This window comes from Magnolia sinica, chromosome 1 (genome assembly GCF_029962835.1).
Source record: "Magnolia sinica isolate HGM2019 chromosome 1, MsV1, whole genome shotgun sequence".
NCBI classification, from domain to species: domain Eukaryota; kingdom Viridiplantae; phylum Streptophyta; class Magnoliopsida; order Magnoliales; family Magnoliaceae; genus Magnolia; species Magnolia sinica.
Window position 1 is genome coordinate 110,997,018 of NC_080573.1, and position 19,362 is coordinate 111,016,379.

At 37.2% G+C, this 19,362-nt stretch overlaps 2 protein-coding genes across 2 annotated transcripts; one reads left to right on the forward strand and one right to left on the reverse strand.

Moving 5' to 3' along the window:
• Window positions 1–11,969: 11,969 nt before the first annotated feature.
• LOC131253958 (ras-related protein RABA6a-like) lies at window positions 11,970–13,543 on the forward strand. The gene is made up of 2 exons (XM_058255046.1): window positions 11,970–12,289; window positions 13,093–13,543. The coding sequence occupies exons 1-2, from the start codon at window positions 12,060–12,062 to the stop codon at window positions 13,541–13,543; spliced, it is 681 nt and encodes a 226-aa protein (XP_058111029.1). The 5' UTR covers window positions 11,970–12,059.
• LOC131248364 (uncharacterized) lies at window positions 13,473–17,907 on the reverse strand. Its single transcript, XM_058248631.1, has 4 exons — window positions 17,858–17,907; window positions 16,309–16,817; window positions 16,105–16,218; window positions 13,473–13,857 (listed from the first exon to the last, which is right to left on the reverse strand). The coding sequence occupies exons 1-4, from the start codon at window positions 17,905–17,907 to the stop codon at window positions 13,652–13,654; spliced, it is 879 nt and encodes a 292-aa protein (XP_058104614.1). The 3' UTR covers window positions 13,473–13,651.
• Between the last annotated feature and the right edge of the window lie 1,455 nt (window positions 17,908–19,362).

The window sequence follows — 19,362 nt, forward strand, 5'->3', positions numbered from 1 at the left end:
TCTTTCCGTTTTCACGCTGGTGCGATCCCAGCCTTACCTCGCTTTCTAAAAACCTCCGATTATTCATTTAAGGCGTCGTCTTTAGGGAATCTCTCACCCACAATTGTTCAGGGTGAGAACTCATGCAAGATCTCGCTGCCCGTTGAGAAAATAGAATCGATATGAAAAATCCTGCACATCTCAAGTATACAAATCGTAAGCCATCGATTGGTGATCCCCACAGTGATCATTGGACACATCCATACCATCCACCTGTTGTGGTTCATAAGATTAAAGCATTTCTCCATTAATAGTAGGGTTATCTTCTTCATTTAGCTGGAAAAACCCATCTTCTTGGATGGGTCCCATTTTGCTGATCGAAGACGTTCAAATGGTGGGCCGAGTGATCAGAAATTCATCCAAGTAGTTTGTTCATGTCCATACATGTAGGTTTCATTAATGCAAGCAATTATTACATAATGAAGGCTTAACTTTAATCGGATTAACCCCTAACCTCTGTAATTAAACCGTGATTGGTTGCCGGTCCTTCTAGACGTCTAAGAGGCTATAAATAACTCTCTTTCCTTTTAAGTTACCTCATCTCAAAGATAAAAAGAGAGAAATAGTGAGTTAAGTGTGAGTCAGTATGTCAGTGCCGTACCATATTGACTCTGTCAAGTAGCGGCTCGAGTTTGGGCCGAGTCCAGAGTTCCATATGGTCTTTCTAACGAAAAGAGGGAGAAGAAGAAGATAGAGGAGAGGGAGAGATAGAAAGATGGGTGGTGTTGCACTCCTATTTGAGTTTGTGTCGAGTCAGTTAACCAAGTTTGACTCACTGCTAAGTCAGGAGTGTTGATCTGAGTTGGGTTGCAGGACTATTTGAGTCCAGACCCTCTCTAGTCATGAGAGAGAGAGAGAAAGAGAGAAAGAAAGTAAAAGAAGAAACGAGAAGAAGAGAAGAGAGAAAGAGAGTTGGCTGATGCCGAGTCGGGTCTTGTTATTCGAGTTGAAGTGACTCTCTGAGTTATGGAATTTTTCTGATCCTAAACTAGCTCCATTGTTCAGTGTTAATCTACAAACAGAATTAGAAAGGTGATAATAAAACAAGTAAAATGATAAAGATAACGAAGATGGTAGTAGGAAGAAGAAGAAGAGCGAAAAGTCAATAAGTCGACTTGGTTCAAAACCGAGTCAAGTCGCGGACTTACTATTTGGTTACGTCCAGAAACCCTGCTAGACGAGTTTCAGAGAAGTGGAAAGAAATGAAGAAGATAAGAGGTAAAGAGAGAGAGGTTGGGAAGACGATCGAGTGACTCAATCAAGTTGACTCACCGAGTCCATTCTGAGTTGGGCTTAATTTTTGAGTTGTATTGTTGCCATGACGAATCGTCAAGTTGCACCGGGCCTTTGATTTCACTTGTTGAGACCAATTGGTAATATGCTTTTGTCCAGCCATTGTTTCCTTTTTAATCTATGAGTTGATCTCGATTAAATGAGTTTAGGCAGTTGTTGTGCATTTATGTCAATGAGTTATTAACTCAGTACCTTATGATAATTATTTTGGAATGTTTAGAGTAAAGTTGGATTCTTCATAAGTCTACTAATCAAATTGCTACAACAATGAACTTGTATCATATTGAGTTAGGCTTAGGAGGCTAGCTAGTTATCGAGTTAGCCCAAATATTCATGTTTAGTTAATATAATTGGTTAACTAATAATAGTCATTAATTCTACAACATAACAATTGGTATTATGGTGCATTGATCGGCTAGGTTAGTACCAAGTCAATCCACATAGGTTGGGTAATTAGGGTTAAGACTCGATCAAATACTCACACCCTAAATCACTTTTAAACGAAAATTCAACTGAAAAGGTGAGGTTTTCCCCTTTAAGCTTTCCACTTAAGTTCGTTAATATTGTTATAAATGATATTTTAATTTATTGTATTTATAACTTTTTGAGTTACTTGAATAATAATTTTCTTGTCTCACTACACGAATATGTTAATCTTTTGTGTCAATGATTCTTGAGTGGAATAATTGACATGCCTCTTTAATTATAGTAAGAATTAATGATTTGATTGTCACATGTTATCTCAAGTTGAAAATTGATTGATTAATCAAATGGTTGTCACTGTGATTAAGATTTTAAATTGTTAGATTTAGCTAATTCTCGAATTCTATTACATGAGGTTGTGATATTGAATGCTCTTATATATATATATATATACATATATATATATATATACATATATATATATATATATGTATAAATATATATATATATATATATAATATATCATTGTGAATAATTATTTAGCTTAATGAATCAATTGTAAAACAATATTTAAGGATGAACTATATTAAGATGAGTACTGGAGTTTGGGGATGAATTAAAGTACTTTGTAATATGTGATAAATTTGTATAAATTGTTCCTTTGAAGATTGATTTTGAATGGTACGGATTATTATTTGATCTCATAGTGAGTTATATGAAAATTTGTTGATTTCCTAGTCATTGAGTAGAGATCTTTATGATTTCCGGATGATGTCGGAGTTCACGTGTTAATTTTCTGTTCACCTTAGAGAGTTCACTTGTATTGTGATTTCCGGATGAAACTAAAGTCCACTTGTTGATTTTTTAGTCATCTTGTAGAATTCTATATGATTTTTGGTTACCACTGAAGTTTGCTTGTTAGTTTATAGTCATCTTGTGGAATTCACATACAATGTGATTTATGGGTGAAGCTAAAGGTCACATGTTAATTATCTGATTATCTTGATATGTTCACTTGTATTGCGGTTTCTACCATATTTTTTATATGGTGGAATTATGTTAGTTGAATATATCATTTTTTATGTTTTGCAAATTATACTTGATTATGAATGTTGAGTGTATAATCTTGAAGGGTATTCCTCACAGCAATAGCCATTGACGCTATCGAAATATATCGGTTGATGTAGGTATAGAGTGATTTGACGCCGTTCACCTGGTTATTGGAAAGGATCAGGTAGTTGAGGAGCTAGATGAGGTCTCAATAAGGCATATTAAGCTTCATCATTAGTTAATAGATTTTCATTTTAGATTAGGGTACTTTTGATATTTGATTTGTATAAGTTATTTATGGGCACTGCATTTGATTTTTTTTGTTATAAATGGAAAACCCTTACTCAATGCACGGTTTACTCCACTAGTAATTGTTGTTAACTATAAATATTGATAAGATTGTTTGAATTTAGACTTTGAATTTTAAGGTTAACACTTGAAATTTCAGAAATTAGTTGTATACTCATATTACGAAAACTAAGGTGTTACATAAATTATAATGGAAATAAGGTTTGTATCAATGAAGCTCTGCTTAATTCAAAGACTAATAAAGCTCGTATAGTAGAACTGAATATCCTCATCACCTTGATAATAGTTTGCAATTCTTCACATCATTTATCTGTTAATGACCTTATTGAGATAATTCCACATGATTTAATATTAATATAAGGACACACTCTCGAGGCAGTCATGGCTTCCATAGAGTTCAAAATCTCCATAATAAATTTGAAATATTGGCTTTCCGAAGCCCAATTTCCTTTCACATTATCAAGCATTTCAATAGTACTATCGACCACTTGACGTAAAATTGTTATATTTAATGAATTCTAAAATTGAAATTGCCACGAGACATAATTCTTATATTGAATATAGGTAAGAAGATTTTATTTTTTGAAATTATTATACTAACTAAAAAAATAACTAAGAATATACATGATTAAATTTTGCTACTTTTGGCGCAACAACATGCATAAATTTGTTAAAAATTATGTTTATGTTAATAGTGTTGTTGATGGTGTCAAAGAAAATAATCTTGTTATATTTCTGGTGCAACTTTTAGATGATAGTAGGAAATGTAATATAAATTATCATGCTCTAAGGAACAAGTAGGGTTGTCACTGGGTCGGGTTGACTCGATGGGCTTTTGGACCTAACCTGGCTCGAACCAAAAGCCCTTAGAGCAAAAATGTGATATAAATATATTGATTATTAAAAGTTTTCATAAATAGAGTGTATAGTCAAATGGTAAGAAAATAGATTTTTGTTTCTGCAATAAGGGTTCAAATCTCCTCAAGGACGGTGTCGTACCATCAATGCTAGCGCATATAGCTGCTTGGGCGCTTTATTAGGCGCACTTAGTACATGCATATCGTCGCATGGCATGATTGATTGAGAATGACTATGACATGATTGTGCATGTGGCACCATGCCACCTATCACTCAGGTGGCAATAATTAAGATGATTAGGTCATGTGACTATAGTTTTATATTGTTGGACAATTGTTTCTGTCTGAAAGGGTACATAAATAATCGCCATATGACAAATGGTGATATTATTTCATGGAATAAAATTATTTATTGTGAATGGGTATGAATGTCTTGAAGAGTCACATGAGCATATCTTTAGGAAGAACTCCATGAACCTTCAATTACTGCAAATCAAGGACACTATAATCCAGAGTAAAGACTTTTCATTTTTTAGATAAAAATCATCTTTTATGCAGTACTCCCGAATCTGACCTATTGCTATGTTTTTTCTAAACATCTTAAGAGCATGTTGGTGTCAAAACTATACATTTGATCAACAAGTAAATGTGTAAAATTTTGGGTTGAAATTTGGATTAAAAGTTCATTGTATCCTGAAGATAATTTGCAGATTTCCTTCATTTGCACTTGCTGGAACTACAAGAAAAAACGGCAACAAATTTGTCTTGAGAAATTGACCATTCAAGTTGAGCCTTGAACCCGATAGATCTGATTGTCTCATTATCATTTTTCTCTATCCTCCATTGTGTACAAGATTCATCATTTTTTCAATATTCGAGATAATTTTAAATTATAGTCACAATAGACGCAATTCATTTAATTCAAGTCACAAACAAAGAATTTGTACGACTGTATTGTTTTGACGGTCAATCCTTCTAAAGATGGCAACAGAAGATGTTTTTCTTTATTACAACTCTTAAGTTATCCTATATCCTGGACAATGAGCTGCCTTCTCCGCCCAATCCAATAGATGACGACTCGAAACAAGTGAAGGCAGAACGGAATAAAAGGAGGAGGATGATTTTTTATGCAAATGTCATATCCTAAACGTCCTCTCTTATTCCATATATAACTTGTATCGTAAAATATCCCCTGTCAAAGACCTGTGGACAAAATTAGATTAAAAAAATATATAAAAATGAAGAGATTAACACTCAGAAATCTCTTGTCGACAATTATGTCTACTTCGAGTTTAAAAAATGATCAGTCAATTCTCTCGCAAGTAATCAAACTACAGAACTTGGTTGATGAATTGAAGATTAGTGGTATAGATCTTCGTGAATAATTCTTGGTTGGTGTAGTAATTATAAAATTACCTTCATCGTAATTTGATTATATAAAAAAATTGAAACATGATGAGAAGAAGTACACTCTTGAAGGGATTCAACGACATATTTATATAAAAGAAGAATCCAGAAACCGAGACCAGAGAGAAGATACTTCAGAAAATCATTCCAAAGCAAATATACTAGAAGATGACAAGTCAAAAATTCATAACTCCAAATCCATTCTCTCAAAGAATGATACAGTTTAAGAAAAAAAGGCAAGTGTTACTTCTGCAAAAAGCCAGGATACTACATAAAGGAATGTTGACACACGAAAAAGTAATTGAAAGCTCAAATTAACATGGCAAAATACCAACTTATAGCAATGGTTACTGAAGCCAATACAGTAATATCCGATGGTGGATAGTGGCTAGATACTGATGTAACCATTCACATATCAAATAACCAAAACATTTTCAAGACCTATGAAGGTGTTGGAAATGAACAAGAAATGAAGATGGCTCATAACGTTCATGCGAATGTTATCGGGAAAGGAACAATGGAGCTTTAATTTACATCGGGCAAAAGACTGACACTGACAAATGTATTACATGTACCTGATATGTCTAAAAATCTACTTTCAAGCAATATTCTCAATAAGAGAGGATTCAAGATACTGTTTGAGTTTGATAAGTTGGTTATCACCAATAATGGTATGTTTGTGGGCAAAGGATATTTATATAACGATATAATTAAACTAAATATCAATAATAAATATGATGTTTCCGTTTATATAGTGAATTTTGTATCTTTATAGCATGCTAACTAGGTAATGTTAATTATTATTCAATAAAAAGAATAATGATCTTATGACTTATACCAAAACATGAAATAGAATAAAAAGGGAAATATGATGTGTGTATCCAGTCTAGAATAACTAGAAAATCCTCTGCGAGTGGCATGAAAAAAACACAACCCTTAGAGTTAATTTATTCTGATATCTGTGATTTAAATAATACATTAACTCATGGTGGAAAAATGTATTTTATCATATTTATCGATGACTTTGGTAAATTTTTCTATGCATACTTGAGAAAATCTAAAGATGAAGCTTTTAAAATGTTTAAGCTTTATAAGGACAAAGTGGAAAATGGTATAATATATGAATTTATGACTCTTTACACACCTCAACAAAAAAAAAAAAAAGACATTAATTGATATGATCAACTATATGGTATTAAATTTTGAATTACTGCTGAATTTGTAGGGGGTGGGAGAAGCATTATTAAAATCAAACTGTATTCCAAATATTATCTAAAAAAAATTTGAATATCTCAGCATATGAATTGTTGAAAAAGAAGAAACTCAATCTTCATTACTACAAAGTACAGGAAAGTATAGCAGAAGTCAGGATAATTGATTCTAAAATAGCAAAGTTAGGTCCTAAATGAATTAAGTGTTCCTTTGTGGGTTATGAGATTTATAGTCCCGTATATACGTTTTTGGTTCTATAACAATTTACTTTCGCTGATAAAAATATGATTATAGAATCTATAGATGCTATATTTTTTGAAAATATGATATACAAGGAATATATGAATGATCATACAAAATGACATATTAATGAAAATAAAGTATAGTCAATGGATAAAAAAATCTAGCAGCATTCATGATAACACTCATTCTGATTGTCTCATTATTTATTTCCTCTATCATCTGTTATGTAGAAGATTCATCATTTTTCTAACATGCATGACAGTGGCTTGCTTCTCGAGGTCATTGCTTTTGTTCTCCAATGGATGCTTTTGGAACTCGAAGGTTTTTCGGTTTGCAGCTCCTTTAATACATCCGAATTCAGTAATCCGTAGTGTTATTAACGATCCACTATACACATCAACAATCAATAGTGAATACGATGCACATTGGTGATCCACAATGAACATCAACGATCCACAATAAATATCAACAATCCATACTGTCTGGCCTTTAAAAATAAACCCACTATAAAAATTATATCCACCTTCCATAAAGGGGCATGACTACAATCTCCTCTCATTCCCATACACCCACTATTCATATCCAATTAAAAAACTCCTTCTATATTGGAGTGTGTGATAAAAAATGTTAAAAAACCTTATTAAAAGAGAAAAAGTCTACCACGTATCGCTCTAACATCGGCAATTCACAATCAATAATGGGGACCAATTTGATTCGAGGGACATATTTTATCACACACGCTCTAACATTTGTCGGTGTGTCTCATTGGCTAATATAAGGGACTGGGTACACCGATTCCAATAATCTCCATTGTGCATTTTTTACATGATCCCCATCGAACTTAGTCCAAGGATCTCATAAGTTTTTTATAAGATCACCGTTGAGCTTAGCCCAATGATCTTTGTTGTGCATTTCTAACAGGATCCCTAATGAGCTCGGTCCATGAATCTCTATTGTGCATTTTCAACATGACATTGTATGAGTGTTGTGTATTTTTTTTAACAATGTTAATATAATTATTTTTTTATTCTTTTATAATAGTTCTTACATTTTGATGGGTGTTGAATGAATTTTGATGAAAGTCTCGCATCATAAGTGTATGTGCGATCCATGCCATGATGAACTTTACTACTTTTGAACTATTAAATGTTGACCAAATGAGATGATTTTAAATCTATTTGAAAGTTTATCAAATTATCTTTCCAACTAGCATAAGATCACCCAATCGGGTATGTAACGAGGGAGTTATGACCATTTTCATGAGATTAATGACCCACAACCATATAAACTTTAGGCCCACTTTTAAGTTATCAATTTTTGTCTAAATGAGATGATTCAATTTCATTTAAAAGTTCATCAAATTATCTTTATAATGAACATAAGATCACTATAATCAGACATGTAATGAAGGAGTAATGACTGTTTTCGTGAGATTGGAGACTAATAGTGATTATCAATGTTCTAAAGTGAGTATCGGTGATCCAAGGTGAATGTCGGCGATCTACAGTACAACATTTGTCCATTACAATATTATTTCATCTCAACATTTATCTATTATACCATTCTTTATCACGGTATTCTTTCATTACAAAAATTCATCCATACATTCATCACAGTAATCCATTATAACATTTTTTTTCATTATAAAATTCATCAATTACAACATTATTCCATTATAAAAATTCATCCATTACATCATTCTTCCACACCCTCATCCATTTCATAAACTCTTACCATTCACACCTAAAAAAAAAAGAAGAAGAAAAACACCTACAAAGGGAACCACCACCCCCTCCATTTCATAAAATCCGACCATTGATAACCATCTTTAAAAAATAAACATAACACATAAAAGAACGTACCTTTAATAGACATAGTTTTTATGTCAAAGTGTATGACCGAAAAACTTTCAAAAAATCATCAACTTCAACTTAGAGAGTGTATTGAGCTCCACTAGAACTTCAAAGGAGTTTCAATGGAGATTGTTGTGGTCTCCTAAAAAGTTGTGGCGATCTATATAACTACTAACCATCTAAGAAACTTTAACTCTTGGTATGGTACCTTGCCATAAAAGAAAAATGAATAAGAAAAACAAAAACAGTCAAATGGTCTTCCCGTGACAAGGTCCCATCATAAGAATCAATCACATATTTTATATGGGGCACATTGGCTTGTCATGAAGCAAATCCAACTCTTTCATATAAAAGGAGTTTTAATTTCATGTCACTAGTTAAAATTTTAAAACAAAACTCATTTAAGATAGACTGCATCGAAGGAAACAATTTAAAATTAATAAACAATATCAATGCCATTATGGGTCACAGAGAACTTCTCTTTGAAAACTGAAAAACACTCTTTAATAGTTTATGGCCATCTAATTAAATTGAATGGATGAGATCGAATAAGGAATGGAGCCCATTCATAATTTAACCGGACCCAGAGGATGGAACAACTTATATGATGGCATTTTGGTGATATAAAAAAATAAAAGGTGCCATAAAAGCAATAAAATTAGTGTTTAGAGAGAGAAAGCTGAAGCCATTATAATAAAAAAGCAGAACGTCCACACGTATGTACAACTCAGTTCATGCACACGCTACCATGTATGCCAACGTGGCAGACACGTGCAATATCCAGCCATCCATCAAAAAGATCCACTAGTTCAGTAGGCCACAATTAGTAGAAAAAATAAAAATAAAAATCTACGTTGTGAAAAATTGACCAACCTACTGAGGGAACCACCTTTATCTTTCGGCAGTAGCACGGCAGGGTAAGGTCCACATGATGGATGGCTAGGATATCTCACCAGTGTGCCATGCTGTCATAGGTGGTAGCGTGTGCATTAGCTGGCTGTACGGCTTTTGAGGAATGCTCCAATGATCTCAGAGCACTATAAGCTGTAGTACTCCTAGCTGTATTGGGACTCTTCAACAGCCCAATCAATTGATCTAGACCGTCCACTAGGTTCAACACATATTTCATGGGACACCATGTAAATATCACGTTGACTTGACATTCATAATCATATGATCTCTCACCTTTAATATGGACGGTCAAGATCGTTTCAAAAAACCCCATCGGCAATTCGATCCATCCATTCATAGATTGCTTATGACTAGGAAGAACCTCTTTGAACCAATCCATCCATGGCTTGCTAAAAGGCTGGCTACGAAAAGTAAAACCAACCAAGGGTAGATTGGATTCCAATCGGTGATCTTTTTTCCAAGGCATGCCATGGAATGTATTTTGGACTGAATGGACAGTTCAGATCGTTTGATTGGACCGTGCAACTGACCCTATGCAAATAAGAGCAATATATCTTACGGTGCTCTGAGAGCACAGGAGCATTTCTCTATTGTTTTTAGGATCCGTTGGGCATATAGCCGTTGGATCTAGGATCATCTTAGACCATCCAAACCATTGATCTAAAGAGATGCACAAAAGAAGGTGGATACCTCGAAAATCTTTAAAATCGGAAGATTCTAGTTAGATCAGTGGCCCACAAAACAGAAGTTAAAGAGAAGGCCATATTCAAATGAAAATTCAAAGTGTGAAAATATTCCAATGTGGGTTTTCCTTGTTGGTTATCCACCATCCACACAAAGGCCCATCATGTAAACGGTTTCGATCGTCCAACCGGACCCAGATCCAACCGCTACAGTCCACAATCAACATGTTATCTCATCCCAATACCTGGGAATGTATTGTAGGCTCTGGCAAACCTCTTTTGGCTAAACTACGCCTACTCATCGCGTGTGCGTTTGGACGAACCTCAAATCAGAAATGATATCAATTTAGAAAAATGCCATTGTAGGGTGTGGATAGGTGTAGGTGTAAACTACAAATTTTGGCAGAGGATGACCAGAGGAGAGAAAATCACAAGCGGTAGGAATTCCTCTGTTGGTCCCAGGTGGGGCCCACCTATGATCAATCACGGCCATTGGATAGGAGGGTTCAACAGTGGATTGAACTTGGACACAGAATCACCATGATCGGACGATCTAAGCCATCAAACCAAGGACACCCAAATTGGGCAATAATAGTAGAAAATTTCCTACCGTCCGTTTTGCAGGCCCTTAATTGGGTAATTCAGACCATCTGATCTGGGCGATTTTTGGGTCATGTTTGTGGAACCCTCCTATCAGATGGTCTGGAATGATCATAGGTGGGCCCACCTCGAACCCATAGTGGAATTTGCATCTGAATAAGTTAAGAAGGATCATGTCTCGTTTCAATGTCTTCAAATAAAAAATGTCACTGAAAATTCCAATTGCTTAATTATTTAGAACTGATCGATTATCAAATAAGAGGTTTTCAAGAATACATTCACATGTATGCACATGAAGACTTTAACCACTAGATTCGAGGTCATCTTTCAATGATCAAAGCCGTTTACATGATGGGCCTCACCTTTTAAGGGGGTATCCAAAAGATAATCTCTTTGATTGGAATATCTCAACCCTTTGATTGTTTGGCTCTTTTCTTTTGAAAAAAGTCAAACAATCATGAGAATGTATTCTAACAAACCTCCCTCAAATAAAATACTCTACTGAGTTTTTTAATTACTTAGATAATAAATAATTAAGTGAGCCAATAGAGATTTTTAGTGTTATATTGTATTTGATGACATTCAGACTAGCTATGACATGGGACAAATTCCTTTTAGCTTATTACTGCATGAATTCTTATACAGTTCCCAAGTGGGCCCATCTATGATCATGATGGACCATCAGATAGGAGTCAGAAACAGGCAGTACATGGACCAAAAATCACCATGATTAGATGATCACATCCATACAATTGAGGAATGCAGATTGGTGGCAAGAGAGAATATGATCTTACAATCCATTTTGCAGGTTCTTATTCGAATGCTGGTAATCATCCGGTCGGGATGATTTTGAGGTGGCATGCAATCCATGAAAGACCCATCATGTCCAATGATCCATAAAACCATAGGTGGGCCACTTGGGCCCACGGAATTTTGGATAAGGTAAGGAGAACCAGTCCAACTACCTGTAATGGAAGAGAACAAAACTGCCTCAGGTCATTTTCCTCCTTGTCCCATTCCCTCTAAATACAAGCACTAATAAAAGCTTTCTAGTAGGATTTAAATCCATGACCATGACCCAACAACTTCTTCTCCATCCCTTCCTTTTGAAAATGTCCCCATCATCCCCTCCATCATATACCATCATATGGTCATCATCATCCCTCTTGTGGTAGAACATGAGCAGGAGCATGGCCGGCCCCTTCGACGATGTTTGTGACTATCTATTTAAGTCTGTGCTGGTCGGCGACAGCGCTGTTGGTAAGTCAAACCTCCTCTCAAGGTTCGCTCAAAATGAATTCCGCTTCGATTCTAAACCAACCATTGGGGTTGAATTTGCTTACCGGAACATGAGCGTCGGTGATAAGACCATCAAGATACAGATATGGGATACTGCCGGCCAAGAACGGTAAGCCTTCTGTCTTAACTTAGTGATACCATTAACTAGGGAAATTTGATGTATGGGCATTTCATGTACTTGCTGGCCTTTTTTTTCAGTTCCTCTAAATCCTTTGATGATTATAAAAGAAAAGGAGAGAGCGACAGGTCACATTAATTTGATTAAGAAAGAACAATGGACCTGATTAATGCTAATCTTACAAACACATCTCTACATGTCAGAGCACGTGTGATCGGGACACGTTTGGATGGAACCACTCATCAGGAGGGTGCCACTATTTGTCTTGGTGAGGAATTTTTTTTAAAAAGGGAGTTGGACAATCCTAATTTTTGGACTTGAGCAAAAAATGGATGATTAAAAGGAGTTGATTTAATGGTCATTTAATGATCCAATTCAATGCTAGGACTTGGGCCCACGTTTTGGACAAGGTCGCTACAATGATGAGGTCCACCTAATGCACAGCTCGGATTGCATACATGTGCCTTATTTGTGGGGATGTTGCATGTAAGTTTGGTTTGTAGGGACGGACATCAAGATAAGCATTCTGATCCAATGAGAATCAACCACAACAAAATTCAGCATGAGTCAATGTCACAACTGCCTGATCCCAATCAAGTAGTTGCCAGTTGTGGGCCCTCCCACCAGATTACATCACGTAATCACGGAGCTCATCCCGGCAATTTCATAATGGCTGCAGTTTCTAAGCCCTAGAATCACACAAAATTTGCATGGGCATTTGGATCTTTTTCAATCACTGATTATCAAATACCTCTAAGGGAATTTTTGTTTGTACAAATGCATTCTTTCCACAGATTTAGAGCAGTCACCAGCTCTTACTACAGAGGCGCTCTCGGCGCCTTGCTAGTCTATGACATAACACGGCGTGTGACGTTCGATAATATGAAGAAATGGTTAGAAGAGGTAAGGAATTTCGGCCACTCCGACATGGTGATTGTGCTCGTTGGGAACAAATCAGATTTGGGTCACATGAGGAATGTTGGTGAAAGAGAAGGGCAGGATTTCGCAGAGCAAGAAGGGCTTTGTTTCCTGGAGACATCAGCATTGGAAAATATAAATGTCGAAGAGGCTTTTGTGCAGCTGATCACAAAAATTCATAACATCAAAACCCAAAAGAGCATCGAAGCAAAGACTAGTGAGGCAACAGCACCTCGTGCCGGCCAAACAATACTCAACAGCCAAACAGAATTACTCAACATAGACAAAGCATCAGCAACTAAACGGGTAGGGTGTTGTTTTCAGTAAGCCACGTAAAGGCAACATTTGAAGACGAAAACAATGGAATCAAACAACATGAAGTATTGATGGTATTGTATGCTCTTTTTTTTGAAAGGTCTGAGAAATGTACGATAGTCACATGAAGTTGGGGTGGATATCTTCTTCCACTCTTTGATCATTGAACTGGCTCTGTAAAACACCTTCGCCGTTCCATGAATTGTAAGGATTTGGGGAACCTTTCTCTATTTCGAACATCTTGTCGTTCTCTGTTTCCAAGTAATCACTCCATTTGCATGCCTGTTTAGCCATTTTCTTTGGGCATTTGTTCGACTCATGGTTGTCTGCCAAAATCAAGTTACAGCATTACACAAATATAATGGCCATGGAGGGTTACTGTTATGTAAACAGCAAAAGGAACCATAACAAAATGTAAAAAGAAAGAAAAACATGAAAACATTATACTGCCCTTGTGAAATTTCAATGGCTGATACCTTACACACACACACACACACACACACACAAATCGCTATGGAAAGAAATGGCTCTTAGCAAAATCTTGGAAAGCAATGCTAGAGATGGTTGATTTTTTCATCTTTAGCATCTCCACTGTGCACATGGTAGAGTTGTCTAGCATAAGGAGATACAGAGAGATCTGTGGACCACCACATGCACAAGCCATAGCACAAAAATCATGGGCCACTAGACTATCTTAGCCATCAGATCAACAGCATGCAAATGGCCAGATTAAGGGGTTGCCACTTCTTGATGAATCATAGCCCAAAAATGGTGCAGGTTGGGGTTTATAACTCTCTGATCCATCATCTGCAAAAGTTAGAGCAACATGAAAAGATTGTAGGTGTAGATACAATCATTTAAAACATCCAATTACTGTAACTTTTGTCCATGGGCCCATCGATAAAGTGACCAACAATCGGTCCGTCCTGATTGGTTCCATGGGCAGTGGATGCAGCATCTTGTTTAGGTCAAAGAAACTTTTATTTACAGTGATACAGTGATTAGATAGGCCCTGGAGGATGACATGTTCCTTGGCCCAAGTATGAGATTTGGGCCATTCATCAGGGCGCACTGTGAGGATGCCCTAGCCCAAAAAATAGACAAATCTAGTCATCAAGCAGGCCATGCGGCCCAAGACTGTATGACATGAGAAAAATGCACAGCTAGAGAAATGGCCAACAGTCCATCTTCAACACAGATTGATCCTAACTGGATGATTATGAATACAGAGTGCAGATATCTAAATTTCACCCGATCCGATTGGATCCATTGGAATAAATTATACACATGTTGCCCGCCTGATATGTGGATCAACCTGATTTTCGGGTGAGGGAATTCTTTGAGTGCGCCCTACCAGATGAATCGCATGGACCTTGCTCGAGTTCACCATGTGAACATGTGTGCTGCCTGCTGCATAACATCTACATCATCTCTCACTTCATTGACCTAACTTAGATTTTGGGCTCTGGGATTTTTCAGGAACGGCACATCATTGTGGGCTCCATAAGATCAATGGCTGGAATTACTAAACTGCAGGCCCCATCAGTAGGAACTAAATGACTGGTGATACTTACCTACAGGTATCCTCGAGATGGAGGATTCCATAATTCCAGGCCGTCCATCAAGTGGGCCATTCATATGGGGAAAGAAAACGGTTGGTCAAAAATAATCATCAATTGGCCACATTCAGCATACAGATATGGGGTGTGACCTGAGTGACAACCAGAGCTGATACATGGGGAGGCCCACCTGATAAACAGCTAGGATTCTGCTCTCACAAGCGACACTGTCACGTATCTTGAGAAGGAAATAGTCGTCATTCAGCTATTCCCCTACTAGATTACAGAGAAGGTGTAAACAAATACAACCTCAACAAATAATGAGGGCATTCTATCACTTTCTTGCATGGTTGTAAGAGTAGAGGTAAATCTGTTGTGAAATATGTTGGAGACACCGAAAAATAAAAACAATTAAAGAAAAGTTATTTCTTTGTTATCACCAGGCTGTCCTTAAAGCGTGATTCGCCCCCTTATGAATTGCTGATGGGTTACTTTTAAAAAATGTTCCTTACCGTTGATAATAAATTTGGGCCATTTCAGATCGTTGGATCGAAATATCTTACCATTGGATCATCATTGCCCGTCCATTTTTGGAACGTGGCTTTTAAGGCTGCTAGCCATTCTCAAAACGGGTGACCGTTTCGGATCAATAATCCGACCATTCTCTGTAGCCTATAAAACCCAGGCTTATCTCATACCACTCACACCCTCTCGCAACAGTTCACATGAGGTCGCGAGAAAGTGACACGCTGCGCACGTGCGCCACTATAGCCACATTGCGCACGTTACGCAACCCGAGCTTCTCAACCTCCAAGACTCCAAGTAAGGATACTACACACACCACGCATAAACCACAAAACTTATTTTCCCCATTTCCGATGTGGGACTAAAGAAAACCACAGTTTTCTTTTGAAAAATTTCAACATCATTTTGGCGGCAAAATGAAATTTACGAATTTTTTATTTTTTCAAAACCAAAATTTCAACAAAATCAGGAAGAAGAAGAGGAATTTACCTTGCAGTTGGAGCACAGGCCTTTGTTTTCTCTTCCTGAAAACCGGCTTCAAAAGCTGCTTCATCTCCTTCGGCAATTCCGTCACAATCTCAATCTCAGATTCAAAACCAAACCCTAAAATTTCAAAATATGATATTAAAAAAACCCAAATCAATATTAATCAAAACTAACCCAAGATTAGCCTCTTTATCGATCAGATAATACCTTCTTCTTCTTGGAAGCTGTGCTCTTCGTGGCCCAGATACTCGGCCCAGTCGCTTCTCTTCTTCTTCTGGAAGCTTCCAGAAGGAGATGAATCAGAGCCGATTCGGGATTCTGAAGAAGGGGCTGTTAGGGTTTCTTCTCCGTTTTGGCGGGAAAGGTTGAAGGACTGAACGAATTTGCGGACATCCCTGGCGAGGAATCCACGCGCGAACACCTTGCGCACGGACTGCTTCTCGTTGCAGATGACGCAGGTCCATTTGTTGCTGCTCTTCTTCTGCTGCTTCACCTGCAAGGAGTAGGACGGGATGCACGTGAGGAGCACGTGAGGATAGAGAGAAAGGGAAGGAGAGAGGGGCGGTGATGTAATTTTCCTGCATGGTAGAGCATTGGTAGCATTGGACGGCGATGAAGATCGTCGACATTGATCGAACGGTAGAAGAGATTCTCCGCAGGCTGGCGCCTTCGTTTTTGAATGAGAGGGAAAGCGAAAGAGTGATATGATGCTCCGACTGCGTAGGAACGCTCTATATCCAGGCACTTGAAATGGTTGACGTGGCGTGTATTAATTAGAACAAACCGACTAAATTGTGCGACGCACTGTCTCTAAGCTATACTCTGAAAATGATATTTTTTGGATAATTATATCATCTGATTCGTGGACACTTATTGTTTTGAAATTAGACCATTGGATGACCGCCCAATAAATGTCCTTAAGTCCTATAATTACATAACCAGATTAGAGTAATTTTTGGTTCACGATGCATGGAGGCGGCTACCTACGGTTGGACAGTTTATTTTAAGTTATTTGTTTGCCACGTGTGCATCATCCATCACTTTATATGAGCAGGAAAAAAGTGTCCCCTGTTCAAATGGCCATGTAAACCCAGTATTATTGAGCTCGAGTTATTTTAGCCCGTTCGGGTCTAACCCTACTTGACGTATACTTACAGAAAATTTATATTTTCCCAGTAGAGTGATTGGTCCGGTCACCCACTAATGTTATCAGTACTGGTGTAGATACGTGTTGTGTGACAACCAGAACCATCTTCCGAGTTGTACTAACTGTTCAAATTAGATTAAAGTTGCCACGCGATGATGTATTTATTATATTCATGCTGTTCATCCATTTTAAAAGATCATTATAAGGCATTAGACCAAAATTGAAACATATCCACCGTAAGAAAATTTGCAAGGCCCACCATGACATTTATTTCCATCCAATCCGTTAATAAGGTGAAAAACACATGAATGAAGAAAAAAAGCAAATTTCATATTGATACGAAAACTTCTATAACCCCAAAAGAGTTTCAATGGTAGATGTTCAATCTCTCATTGTTGTTTGCAGTGTGGTTCACTTGATCTTTAGATCTGTCTTATTTTTTGGCTCAAGCCTTAAGACTAGCTCAGAAAATGGATGAACGGTTTGGATTTAACACATACTTATGATGGGACCGACGGAACTGGCTAACGCCAATACACCAGCCAATCCGCTTCCATCAGCGTGTGATGATTAGACCCGATCATATCACGACAAAAAGCATTCTCTCACCTGTGGCAAAGAACGGATCCGAACATGTCCACGTGACATTGCCCCGTCATGCATAAGTGAATTGTATGATAGGTAGCTCACTGCCCACTTCCATGGTAAAATGATGCGGTGAGATTCGACCCAGAGGTGTACACTGTCGAAGATGAGCCAGGACAGGGCTCAGCTGAAAATCAAAAAAAAAAAAGAGAACAAGAAAAGAACTCACTAACGCTATCAATCAAATCTCATCACATTATCTCACCACCAAAGTATTAGCGTAGCCATTTATTGTACCCTAAACTTGGCTCGAGGAGTGGGCCTACGTTTTGAAATCCAGGCCAGGTGCTTAAGCCCAGCTGGGTCACCCAACCTAAAAAAGCCAATGTCATAGTGGCTTCAATACGAGAGAGGCAATGCGCCAACCACCCTAGCTGTTAACCGCCAGTGCTTAGACCTTAGAGCTAAATTCCAAGGGGGTGTTTGGATTCACGTTTGCGGTATATAATATTGTATTCGGGTATTGTTCACAAATACGTTAGGTGATTTTCAGAATACATCTATCACAAATATGCCTCAACTCAATGTTTAGATAGGAAGTATTGTCCAAGCATGTATACAGAATGTACAATACAATGTTTGGAAAGGACGTATAATGGACATTCATTGTATACACATTTAAATATGGGTAGGCTGTGTAGTACTGTCATAATTTGTAAGTCTCATACATTCTATCCCAGGCGGGGCCCAATGTGGTTGTTGTGATTAATCTTATCCATGTATCATATTATAATTGAACAATTATGATCGTTAATCCATTGTAAAACATGGAATGATGACGTCATTAACGGTGTTGATGTAAAAAGAAACTTGTAAAATCGTCCAATAATGTAGCACCTCATGTAAACAACAGAATACTTTGTCCCTCAACCCGAATACTTTGTCCAATAATTTTTGTCGCCTTAGATGAATACTTTGTCCCTCAACCTGAATATTTTATAAATTGTCCAATAAGATTGCCCCACCATTGCCCCTATACGTATAGAGATGGGAAATAGGGTGTATACGCCTGACCGTATAAAGATAGAATCTGATCTTGATAAAGGTCGTTGGATGAATTCAAACCGATTTTCATATAATGGAGGATCACACCCGAAGCAAGTGCACTGCACAGTTGGACTGAGAAGCACAAACAGCCGGTTTGCAAAAAGGAATGTGGCAGCAAGGTACTGGAATAATCTCAGTTCATCTTCGACATGCAGGGTAAGGGAGGTGATCTATAGAGAAGGAGTATAGTATCGCCCGTTCTCTCAACATCTACCTTGAAATGGAAAGTTTTCGACGTCTATCTCTCTTCAATACGATACAGCGAAGAGATAGGACCGGATGCTACATAGTCGTCACCAAATACTCTACATCGATGAGGAAAATTGGTTCCACATAGTATTCGCGCACATAGAATGCGTCGCCTAACCGTTCGAAAACAAACAAAGGACATGTCTCATCAAGGTGATTAATACAATACTATA